The sequence below is a fragment of the Macaca thibetana genome, chromosome 6 (assembly GCF_024542745.1).
Source record: "Macaca thibetana thibetana isolate TM-01 chromosome 6, ASM2454274v1, whole genome shotgun sequence".
Classification (NCBI taxonomy): domain Eukaryota; kingdom Metazoa; phylum Chordata; class Mammalia; order Primates; family Cercopithecidae; genus Macaca; species Macaca thibetana.
Genome location: NC_065583.1, coordinates 108,523,004 through 108,535,763, shown reverse-complemented (window position 1 = coordinate 108,535,763; position 12,760 = coordinate 108,523,004). Strand labels below are relative to the sequence as shown.

At 38.4% G+C, this 12,760-nt stretch overlaps 2 protein-coding genes across 3 annotated transcripts in view; one reads left to right on the top strand and one right to left on the bottom strand.

The window, feature by feature from the left end:
* Nucleotides 1-12,760, bottom strand: part of MRPS27 (mitochondrial ribosomal protein S27) — a 1,100,726-nt gene that overhangs the window by 751,859 nt on the left and 336,107 nt on the right. The gene's annotated exons all lie outside the window — the stretch shown is intronic.
* Nucleotides 1-12,760, top strand: part of FCHO2 (FCH and mu domain containing endocytic adaptor 2) — a 137,665-nt gene that overhangs the window by 18,981 nt on the left and 105,924 nt on the right. For both annotated transcript variants that reach the window (XM_050793539.1, XM_050793538.1), the window contains exons 3-5: nt 11,296-11,370; nt 12,368-12,509; nt 12,602-12,754. In XM_050793539.1, the coding sequence (XP_050649496.1) occupies nt 11,296-11,370; nt 12,368-12,509; nt 12,602-12,754 (370 nt within the window). The remainder of the gene's footprint in view (nt 1-11,295; nt 11,371-12,367; nt 12,510-12,601; nt 12,755-12,760) is intronic.

The window sequence follows — 12,760 nt, the reverse complement described above, 5'->3', positions numbered from 1 at the left end:
TTTACCAGTGGTTTGTAGTTCTCCTTGAAGAGGTTCTTCACATCTCTTGTAAGTTGTATTCCTAGGTATTTTATTCTCTTTGTAGCAATTGTGAATGGGAGTTCACTCATGATTTAGCTCTCTGTTTGTCTATTATTGGTGTATAGGAATGCTTTTGATTTTTGCACATTGGTTTTGTATCCTGAGAATTTGCTGAAGTTGCTTATCAGCTTAAGGAGACTTTGGGTTGAGACGATGGGGTTTTCTAAATATACAATCATGTCATCTGCAAACAGACAATTTGATGTTCCCTTTTCCTATTTGAATACCCTTTATTTTTTTCTCTTTCCTGATTGCCCTGGCCAGAACTTCCAATACTATGTTGAATAAGAGTGGTAAGAGAGGGCATCCTTGTTTTGTGCTGAATTTCAAAGGGAATGCTTCCAGTTTTTGCCTGTTCAGTATGATATTGGCTGTGGGTTTGTCATAAATAGCTCTTATTGTTTTGAGATACGTTACACCAATACCTAGTTTATTGAGCGTTTTTAGCATGAAGGGCTGTTGGATTTTGTTGAAGGTCTTTTCTGCATGTATTGAGATAATCATGTGGTTTTTGTCATTGGTTCTGTTCACGTGATGGATTACATTTATTGATTTGCGTATGTTGAACCAGCCTTGCATCCTAGGGATGAAACTGACTTGATCGTGGTGGATAAGCTTTTCGATGTGCTGCTGGATTTGGTTTGCCAGTATTTTATTGAGGATTTTCACATTGATGTTCATCAGGGATATTGGCCTGAAATTTTCTTTTTTTGTTGTTGTGTCTGCCACGTTTTGGTATCAAGATGATGCTGGCTTCGTAAAATGAGTTAGGGAGGAATCCCTCTTTTTCTGTTGTTTGGAATAGTTTCAGAATGAATGGTACCAGCTCCTCTTTGTACCTCTGGTAGAATTTGGCTGTGAATCTGTCTGGTCCTGAGCTTTTTTTGGTTGGTAGGCTATTAATTACTGCCTCAATTTCAGAGCTTGTTATTGATCTATCCAGGGATTCTACTTTTTCCTGGTTTAGACTTGGGAGGGTGTATGTGTCCAGGAATTTATCCATTTCTAATAGATTTTCTAGTTTATTTATGTAGCGGTGTTTCTAGTATTCTCTGATAGTAGTTTGTAATTCTGTTGGATCAGTGGTGATATCCCCTTTATCATATTTTATTGTGTCTATTTGATTCTTCTCTCTTTTCCTCTTTATTAGTCTTGCTAGCAGTCTATTTTGTTGATCTTTTCAAAAACCAGCTTCTTGATTCATTGATTTTTTTGAAGGGTTTTTCGTGTCTCTATCTCCTTCAGTTCTGCTCTGATCTTAGTTATTTCTTGTCTTCTGCTAGCTTTTGAGTTTGTTTGCTCTTGCTTCTCCAGTTCTTTTAATTGTGATGGTAGAGTGTCAATTTTAGCTCTTTCCTGATTTCTCTTGTGGGCATTTAGTGCTATAAATTTCCCTCTAAACACTGTTTCAGCTGTGTCCCAGAGATTCTGGTACGTTGTGTCTTTGTTCTCATTGGTTTCAAAGAACTTATTTCTGCCTTAATTTCATTATTTACGCAGTAGTCATTCCGGAGCAGGTTGTTCAGTTTCCCTGTAGTTGTGCAGTTTTGAGTGAGTTTCTTAATCCTGAGTTATAATTTGATTGCACTGTGGTCTGAGAGACTGTTTGTTATGATTTCCATTCTTTTGCATTTGCTGAGGAGTGTTTTACTTCCAATTATATGGTCAATTTTAGAGTAAGTGTGATGTGGTACTGAGAAGAGTGTATATTCTGTTGATTTGGGGTGGAGAGTTCTGTAGATGTCTATTAGGTCCACTTGGTCCAGAGCTGAGTTCAAGTCCTGAATATCCTTGTTAATTTTCTGTCTCGTTGATCTGTCTAATATTGACAGTGGGGTGTTAAAGTCTCCCAGTATTATTGTATGGGAGTCTAAGTCTCTTTGTGGGTCTCTAAGCACTTGCTTTATGAATCCGGGTGCTCCTGTATTAGCTGCATATGTATTTAGGATAGTTAGCTCATCTTGATGCATTGATCCCTTTACCATTATGTAATGGCCTTTGTCTCTTTTGATCTTTGTTGATTTACAGTCTGTTTTATCAGAGACTAGGATTGTAACCCCTGCTTGTTTTTGCTTTCCATTTGCTTGGTAAATATTCCTTCATCTCTTTATTTTGTGCCTATGTGTGTCTTTGCATGTGAGATGGGTCTCCTGAATACAGCACATCAATGAGTCATGAGTCTATCCAATTTGCCAGTCTGTGTCTTTTAATTGGGGCAGTTAGCCTGTTTACATTTAAGGTTAATATTGTTATGTGTGAATTTGCTCCTGTCATTGTGATGCTAGCTGGTTGTTTTCCCCATTAATTGATGCAGTTTCTTCATAATGTCGATGGTCTTTACAATTTGGCATGTTTTTGTAGTTGCTGGTACTGGTTGTTCCTTTCCATGTTTAGTGCTTCCTTCAGGAGCTCTTGTAAGGCTGGCCTGGTGGTGATGAAATTGCTCAGCATTTGCTTGTCTATAAAGGATTTTATTTCTCCTTTGCTTATGAAGCTTAGTTTGGCTGGATGTGAAATTCTGGGCTGAAAAGTCTTCTCTTTAAGAATGTTGAAAATTGGCTCCCACTCTCTTCTGGCTTGTGAGGTTTCTGCCGAGAGATCTGCTGTTAGTCTGATGGGCTTCCCTTTGTGGGTAACCTGACCTTTCTCTCCGGTTGCCCTTAACATTTTTTTCTTCATTTCAACCTTGGTGAATCTGACAATTATGTGTCTCGGGGTTGCTCTTCTCGAGGAGTATCTTTGTGGTGGTCTCTTTTTTTCCTGAATTTGAATGTTGGCCTGTCTTGCTAGGTTGGGGAAGTTCTCCCAGATAATATCCTGAAGAGTGTTTTCCAACTTGATTCCATTCTCCCCATCACTTTCAGGTACACCAATCAAATGTAGGTTTGGTCTTTTCTCATAGTCCCACATTTCTTGGAGGCTTTGTTCATTCCTTTTTATTCTTTTTTCTCTAATTCTTGTCTTCATGCCTTACTTCATTAAGTTGATCTTCAGTCTATGATATTCTTTTCTTCCACTTGATCGATTTGGCTGTTGATACTTGTGTATGCTTCACAAAGTTCCCTTGCTGTGTTTTTCAGTTCCATCAGGTCATTTATGTTCTTCTCTAAACTGGTTATTCTAGTTAGCAGTTCCTCTAACCTTTTTTCAAGGTACTTAGCTTCCTTGCATTGGGTTAGAACATGCTCCCTTAGCTAGGGGAGTTTGTTATTACCCACCTTCTGAAGCCTACTTCTGTCAGTTTGTCAAACTTATTCTCCATCCAGTTTTGTTCTCTTGCTGGTGAGGAGTTGTGGTCCTTTGTGCTTGAAACCCGGGGCCCTGCTAGTTCCCTGCTGGAGCACCCGAGGGAATCTCCTGGTCTGCGGGTTGCGAAGACCATGGGAAAAGTGTAGTATCTGGGCTAGAATGCACCATTCCTCAGAGCACAGTCCCTCATGGCTTCCCTTGGCTAGGGGAGGGAGTTCCTCAATGCTTTGTGCTTCCTGGATGAGGCGATGCCCCGTCCTCCTTCTGCTCGCTCTCCATGGGCTGCACCCACTGTTTAACCAACCCCAGTGAGATGAGCTGGGTACCTCACTTGGAAATGCACAAATCACCTGCCTTCTGCATTGATCCCGCTGGGAGCTGCAGACTGGAACTGTTCCTATTCAGCCATCTTGTCGGCTGCCCCCTTACTGGGTTTTAAGAGTTTTTTGTGTATTTTGGATAACGATCTTTTATCAGATGTGTCATTTGCAAATATTTTCTCACAGTCTGTGGTTTGTTTTCTCATTCACTTGACATTGTCTTTCAAAGAACAGAAGTATTTAATTTTAAGGAAGTCCAGCATATCCATTATTTATTTCATGGATTTTGCGTTTGGAATACCTTTGGTATTGCAGTGCCTTTAGATATTGTGTCTAAAAAGTCATCACCATAGCCAAGGTCTGGTGTATTGGAGTGCCTTTAGATATTGGAATGCATTTACATATTGTTCTAAAAAGTCATCATCATACCCAATGTTGTCTAGGTTTTCTCCTACGTTGTCTTCTAGGGGTTTTGTAGTTTTATGGTTTACATTTAGGTCTGTAATACATTTTGAGTTAATTTTTGTGAAGGGTGGAAGGTCTGTGTCTGGATCCAATTTTTTTTTTTTTTGCATGTGAGTGTCCAGTTGTTCCGGTACCATTTATTGAAAATACTATCTTTGTTCCATTGTATTGCATTTGCTCTTTTATCAAAGATCAGTTTAACACATTTGCTCTTTTGTCAGAAATCAGTTTACTGTATTATGTGAGTCTATTTCTGGGCTTTATATTCTGTTCCATTGATATATTTGTCTGTTTTTTGGCCAGTAGCACACTCCTTTGATTTACTGTAGCTATTTTTTTTTTTGAGATGGATTCTCTGTCACCAGGCTGGAGTACAGTGGTGCTGTCTTGGCTCACTGCAACCTCCGCCTCCTGGGTTCAAGTGATTCTCCTGCCTCAGCCTCCCGAGTAGCTGGGACTTAAGGCACATGCCACGACGCCTAGCTAATTTTTGTATTTTTAGTAGAGACGGGGTTTCACCATGTTGGCCAGGATGGTCTCGATCTCTTGACCTCGTGATCCACCTGCCTCAGCCTCCCAAAGTGTTGGGATTACAGGCGTGAGCCACCATGCCTGGCCTTTTTTTTTTTTTTTTTTTTTTTTTTTTTTTTTTTTTTTAATACTTTTAAGTTCTAGGATACATGTGCAGAATGTACAGGTTTGTTCCATAGATATACATATGCCATGGTGGTTTGCTTCACCCATCAACCTGCCATCTACATTAGATATTTCTCCTAATGCTGTCCCTCCCCTAGCTTTATTTTTTTTCTTTTTATTTATTTATTTGTTTTTGAGACAGGGTCTCGTTCTGTCTCCCAGGCTGGAGTGCAGTGCAGCCTCCACCCCTTGGGCTCAATCAGTTCTTCTCCTTCAGCCTACTGAATAGTTGGGACTGTACACATATGCCACCATGCCCAGTGTCTTTCAAAGTGACAGTACCTGTTTTTTTTTTGTAGAGACAAGGTTTCACCATGTTGCTGAGGCTGGTCTCAAACTCCTGTGCTCAAATGGTCTGCCCACCTCTGCATCCCAAAGTGCTGGGATTTTACAGGCATGAGCCACTGTTCCCCGCCTGATTTATTGTAGTTTCATAATAAGTCTTGAAGTTGAGGAGTATCAGTCTTCCACCTTTGTTCTGCTCCTTCAGTATTTTGTTGACTCTTCTAGATCTTTCGCTGTTTTCAGATTTTTTTACTATTACCAAGTAATGTTGCCTTGAATAGTTCTGCACATATGTCCTGGTATGCATATATATACATTTATATTGGGTATATACTCTGGAGTGGAATTGTGAGGCCATAAAGTATATGGATGTTCAACTCGAGTGACTAATACCAAAGAATTTTCCAAGGTGGCTGTATCAGTTTACACCACCTTCCATCCTTGTTTGAGATTTCCAGTTGCTTTATGTTCTTATCAGTTCTTGGTATTGTCAGTCTTTTAATTTTAGCTTTTTTGATAATCGTAGTATCTATCTCATTGTGACCTTAATTTGCATTTCTCTGGTGAGTAATGGGATATGTTTTTCTTTTTCTCTCCTCACAGTGTGTCAATTATGTGAATTATTGAAATTTGGGTGTTAAATCAATTCCCCATTCTTGGTCTAAGCACAATTTGGTGGAGATGTGGTTATTCGTTTTATATGTTAGTGGATAAAATTGCTGCTCTTGTGTGTGCAATTTTTACATCTATACTTGTGAGTGAGATTGGCCTGAACATTTTCTTTCTCTAAGTGTCCTTGTTAGGTTTTGGTATCAAAGTTTGTTGGCTTCATAAAGTGAATTGGGGAGTATATCCTATTATTGTATTTTCTGCAAAAATTTTTGCAAGATTATTGTTTTTTCCTTATGTATGTAATAGAATTTTCTGGTAAAGCCATCTGGGCTTGAAATTGTCTTTGTAGGAAGGTTTTAAATTACATGTTTAATTTCTTTAATCATTACAGGACCATTCAGATTTTTTAGTTCTGTGAGTTTGAAAAGTTTTATTTTTCTATGAATGTCTTAATTTTATCCAAACTTTAAGGTTTATTGCCAAAAATTTATTATTATTATTGTTGTTATTTTTGAGACAGGGTCTCACTCTGTCATCCAGGCTGCAGCCTTGACCTCCTGGTCTCAAATGATCCTCCCACCCCAGCCTCCCAAGTAGCTTGGGCTATAGGGATGCACCACCATGCCCAGCTAATTTTTGTATTTTTTTTTTTGTAGAGATGAGGGTTCACCAGGTTGCCCAGGCTGGTCTGAAATACCTGAACTCAAGCGATCCTTCTGCCTTAGCCTCCCAATGAGTCGGGATTACAGGCATGAGCTGTTGCACCTGGCCTGATTTCTATGTGTTACACTTGGTTGATATGCCTTTTGAGTCTCTTAATCTATAGCCACCCACCTCCTTACCTTTTGTTGTTGAAGAAACCAGATTATTTGTTCTAATAGGGCCCCATATCCTGGAATATGCTAATTGCATACGTATAGTTTATTAAATATCTTCCTTTATTCCTGAATTTCCTAAAAATTGTCATTTAAATCTAGCAGCATGATCAGATTCTATTCAGTACTTTTCTTTTTTGGACTGAGTCTCACTCTGTCACCCCGGCTGGAGTGCAGTGGCATGATCTTGGCTCACTGCAACCTCCACCTCCCAGGTTCAAGCGATTCTCCTTCCTCTGCCTCCCCAAGTAGCTGGGATTGCAGGTGCATGCCACCACGCCCATCTAATTTTTGTATTTTTAGTAGAGGCAGGGTTTCACCATGTTGGCCAGGCTGATCTCAGACTCTTGACCTCAGGTGATCCACCCGCCTCAGCCTCCCAAAGTGCTGGGATTACAGGCATTAGCCACCACGCCCGCCTCTAGTATTTTAGAAAAAATACTTCTTAGGTGGTGATGTGTACTTCCACCAGAGGCATATATTATCCAAATATAACTGTTTTGTGATGTTAGTGGCCATTGGTGATGATAACCTAGATCTGTTATTTTATTAAGGATTTGCTTTCATTTATATTTTTGCTGGGTATGGAATTCCAGTTGGTAGATTTTTTTTTAATTAAGTTTTTTTGAAGATCGTTCCATTATCTACAGTTGAGATGTTAGCTATCAGTCTAGTTACTGGTTCTTTGAAGGTAACATTTGGTGGTGGGAAGAGTTTAGTTGCTTTTAAGATATCTTTATTTTGTTCTTTCTCTTTTTAATTTTCAGGAGTTTTTACTATAATGTGACTAGGACCAGATGTAATTGTTTTTAAACAATTTATCCTCTTAAAGTTTGTTGGGCTGCTTGGATCTGTGGTTTGATATCTTTTATCAGTTTTGGAAAATTCCCTGTTATTATTTCCTCAAATATTTTCTCTAACACATTCTTTTTTTTTTTTTTTTTTTTTTTTTTTTTTTTTTTATGAGACAGAGTCTCGCTTAGTCGCCCAGGCTGGAGTGCAATGGCGCGATCTCGGCTCACTGCAAGCTCCGCCTCCCGGGTTCACGCCATTCTCCTGCCTCAGCCTCCCGAGTAGCTGGGACTACAGGCGCCCGCCGCCTCGCCCGGCTAATTTTTTTGCATTTTTAGTAGAGACGGGGTTTCACCGTGTTAGCCAGGATGGTCTCGATCTCCTGACCTCGTGATCCGCCCGCCTCGGCCTCCCAAAGTGCTGGGATTACAGGCGTGAGCCACCGCGCCTGGCCTAACTCATTCTTTCTCTTTACTCATTTATTGGACTTTTCTTGCTTTGTCCTTTACATCTCTTCACATTCTTTTTTGTCTTTCCGAACTTTAATGTTGGATAAATTATTCTCATCTATCTTTTAATTAACTAAATCTCTTTATTTTTTTAATTTTTCTTTTTTTTCCATCTCCCTTTTATGGTATAAATCTCAATATAGGATATCAAATCAGCTGCTAAACCCCATCCAAGGAGTTATTAATTTGGTGGTTGTATTTTCTAGATCTGTAATTTGCTTTTCTTTTTTTTTTTTCCAAATTTGGTATGCTTTCCTCCACTTCTTAAAATTATTTCCAGTTCTGTACTGAAATTCTTCTTTTGGAGTCTCTACTTGAAGGGCATGGGATTTTTCTATGCTCTCTACCTTTACTGGACCTGAACTCTTTTTTGTCTCCCTTACCCTGTGAGGCTGAGAAAAGCTGTTTCATTTCTCAACTGATCAGTGACCTCTTTTGGATACCCTCCAGGAAGAAGTTGCCCCACATACCTGACTGACTTGTCTGGATACCCTTCTTTTGGATCTTTATTCTTAACTGCCCCTTAAGTTTTCTAATGCTTTTCAGTTACCTTGCCTCCACCCTCAACTTATCATGTTTTCTAAATTTTCCTCAGTGAGAAAAGTTTTTGTGTCAATAATCTGATTCACTATTACAGGTTAAGTATCCCTTATCTGAAATGCTTGGTACCAGAAGTCTTTTAGAATTAGGATTTTTTCAGATTTTGGAGTATTTGCATATATATAACAAGTAATCTTGGGGGTGAGACCCAAGTCTAAACTTGTAATTTGTTTGTTTTCTACACACCATATACTCACAGCCTGAAGGTAATCTTATACAATATTTTAAATATTTATACAATGTTTTAACTATTTTTCTTTTTCTTCTTTTTTTTTTTTTTTTTGAGACAGAGTCTTGCTCTGTCACCCAGACTGGAGTGCAGTGGCACGATCTTGGCCCACTGCAACCTCTGCCTCCCAGGTTCACACCATTCTCCTGCCTCAGCCTCCTGAGTAGCTGGGATTACAGGTGTGTGCCACCAAGCCCAGCTAATTTTTTTGTATTTTTAGTAGAGACGGGTTTCACTGTGTTAGCCAGGATGGTCTCCATCTCCTGACCTCATGATCTGCCCACCTCGGCCTCCCAAAGTGCTGAGATTACAGGCGTGAGCCACCGCACCCGGCCTATTTTAATAATTTTTCTACATGAAACAAAGTTTTGACTGAATTTTGACCATGACGTGTCACGAGGTCAGGTGTGGAATTTTCTGCTTTTGGCATCATGTTGGTCATCAAAAAATATATAGATTTTGGAGCATTTCTGATATTTTGATTAGAGATGCTTGCTTGTTTATTTATTTGAGGCAGAGTTTCACTCTTGTTGCCCAGGCTGGAGTGCGGTGGCATGATCTTTTCTCACTGCAGCCTCTGCCTCCTGGATTCAAGCGATTCTTCTGCCTCAGCCTCCCGAGTAGCTGGGATTACAGGCGCCCACCACCATGCCCAGCTAATTTTTGTATTTTTATTAGAGATGGGGTTTCACCATCTTGGCCAGGCTGGTCTTGAACTCCTGACCTCAGGTGATCTGCCGGCCTCAGCCTCCCAAAGTGCTGGGATTACAGGCGTAACCACCGTGCCTGGCTGATGAGGTATGTTTAATCTGTACTGGAAATTGAACCTCTTTACCTTGCTGTTAAACTTACCCATTGATATACTAATAAATATTAACTTTTTTGGATGAACAAAGTATTACTCTTGTAGTAATAGTATTTTAAAATGACAGAAGAGCTTAAAGGAGCAGGAAAGAGTCACAGTACCATCAGTGAGAGGCAGTTACTGTTAATATTTTGTTTTTGTTAGAGAGCTGGTTTTTGTGCAGATTAGGTTGGGGAAGAGTTTGGAGATGAGTTTAGATATTCTGAGTTTGAGGTGGTTCAAATATCTTAGTTATGTTTGGGGTAGTTGGATATTGAACAGATGGGTTAGTGCAAGAGCAGTGTGAAGATCTGGATTTAGAAATTAGAAGCAGAAAGTTAGTTGGACCAATCAAAGTAAATGGAGGGATAATGGTGGTTGTAGAATGTTCCCCTATTAAGGGTAGCACACATTGAGAAGAGCCAGGCGAAAGGTAAAACTGTAAGTTTTGTAGTGTTAAGAAGACTATACAGGCTGGGCGCGGTGGCTCATGCCTGTAATCCCAGCACTTTGGGAGGGCAAGTGGGGCGGATCACAAGGTCAGGAGTTTGAGACCAGCCTGACCAATGTAGTGAAATCCTGTCTCTACTAAAAATACAAAAATTAGCTGGGCATGGTGGCAGGTGCCTGTAGTCCCAGCTACTCGGGAGGCTGAGGCAGGAGAATCACTTGAATCCGGGAGGTGGAGGTTACTGTGAGCCAAGATCGCACCACCGTACTCCAGCCTGGGTGACAGAGCCAGACTCCGTCTCAAAAATAGAACAAAAAGGAGGCCATACAAAATGTATATTCTGTATTTATAGGTGACATGTCTATAGGATAATTTATATCTTTTAGAATTCTGTATTTAATGGCTATGGATGTTTTTTACCATATGCTAAATGGTAGTTATATAAAACATAGTATTCTAGTGTGAAATATTTGCTAATATTTTAGATCTAATCACAAAATAAATTAAGCCATGAATGAAGTTCAGGATTTCAGACTTGATGATTCGTATTTAATTTTGTGCAAATGACTGTCATTAATCTCTTGTTCTATTAAGTGTGCATCACAGTGTTGAAGAATAATAAAACTAAATACAAGGAAGTATTAAATACAAATGACACACTTATCACAGTGAATCAGCTTACAGAGAAAGAGAGAATACAAGAAGTAGCACTCTTATATTTCCTGTTCAGATAAGCATTGGTACTAAAGATAAAAAGAGTTGTGACTCCATTAAAATTTTTTCTGTGGCTGAGCATGGTGGCTCATGCCTATGATCTCAGCACTTTGGGAGGCCGAGGTGGGAGGATTGCTTGAGCCCTGGAATTCCAGATCAACCTGGGCAACATAGCGAGACCCCATCTCTACAAAAAAATACAAAAATTAGCTGGGTGTTGTGGGGCATGCTTGTAGTGCCAGCTACTCAGGAGGCTGAGGTGGGAGGATTGCTTAAGCCTAGGAGGTCAAGGCTGCGGTGAGCTATGATCATACCACTATACTCCAGCCTGAGTGACAGAGCAAGACTCTGTCTCAAAAAAATTTGTGTGTGTGATATAAATTATTTTAGTTCTGTACCAGAAAGAACAGTTAAAGATAGGCCAGCAATTCATGACTACATATATGTACTTATTTTTAACATGTCATTTTTGAGGTATCTTTTTGTTTTTGCATTTTTAATTGTATTTTGATAACTTTGCTGTTTTTGGTCACTAAACAAGAGATATTATGATGTGGATATTTGATTTAACAGAGCTACCATAGAAGAGGCATACTCCAGGTCAATGACAAAACTAGCAAAATCTGCAAGCAATTATTCACAACTTGGGTGAGTTAATTTCTTCCTCTTTTTCAATGTTCACTTAGGCAAAGTTCTTGAGGATTCTAGGTTCCTATTGAGGACATAACAGTTCAAAAGCATAGTAAAATATATGCTTATTTTAAAAGTATCTGTGAATATTAATATATTCTTCACTTGATAGAAAATATAATTGAACTTGCCGAATCAGTCATTGTAGTCAAAAGTAATCAAAAGTAAATGAAATTTATTTTTTCCCTTTTTAAAAACTACTTAGTCATTCAATAGTGTTTGAGGTTATAAATATTATCTTATGCACATGCAGTGTATTTATTCTGGTTGGCTGTTAAGTTCATTTAAATTCTGAGGTAGTTTAATAGTGATCTTTAAAAACTCACTTAAGATAAACTTTATTGAAATGATTAAGATGCATTAAAAATGTCTCCTGTGATTTTATAGACGGTCATTAGATCTTCCTTTAAAAAATTTGTATTAAAAAATGTGTTCCTTGAAAAATGAAAATACTACATTTAAAATGAGATGTGCTCATTGCCATAACAATTATGGAAAGAATAATTACCTAAAAATTGGACTTTTGAGTGTTTAAATTCACAGAAACTTTATTTTTGATGAAGCATTTTAAATAGAATACTAAATTGAAGTTTGATAACAGTTAAATTTTAACAATAGACAGTGATAGGCTTCTGATACAAGTTTAAACAACTAAATCAACTCAGAAATTAATATAATTAAGAGGAGTAAGAGTTGTGATAGTGTAATTAACCCATTTTTATATTCCTGAGGTCCAAAAATATAACCAATGATAAAAATAACCAATTTTAAATAACCAGTGATAAAAAAATTCAAGGTCAGTCCGTCAATCATTTTATTCAGTATTTAAGTTTCATCTTTTGCCCAAATAAGGTTGCCGTATATACCACTATTGTTTCCATTGGTTCCTTGTTAGAACCGTAATTTTTTTTTTTTTACTTTTAATAAGTTATTCCCATATTTTTTATTTTCTTAGAACATTTGCACCAGTATGGGATGTATTCAAAACATCTACAGAGAAATTAGCAAATTGTCACTTGGATCTTGTTAGAAAATTGCAAGAATTAATAAAGGAAGTTCAGAAGTATGGAGAAGAACAAGTAAAATCTCATAAAAAGGTATCAGTTTTTTTTCTTGTTAAAGAATTGATTGGTCAGATATTGAATACTTTACATTTCAGTCATTTTGATGAATCATTTCATACTAACAGACTAAAGAAGAAGTTGCAGGAACTCTGGAAGCTGTCCAAACCATTCAGAGCATAACTCAGGCCCTCCAGAAATCCAAGGAAAATTACAATGCCAAGTGTGTAGAACAGGAGCGTTTGAAAAAAGAAGGAGCTACACAAAGAGAAATAGAAAAGGTAATC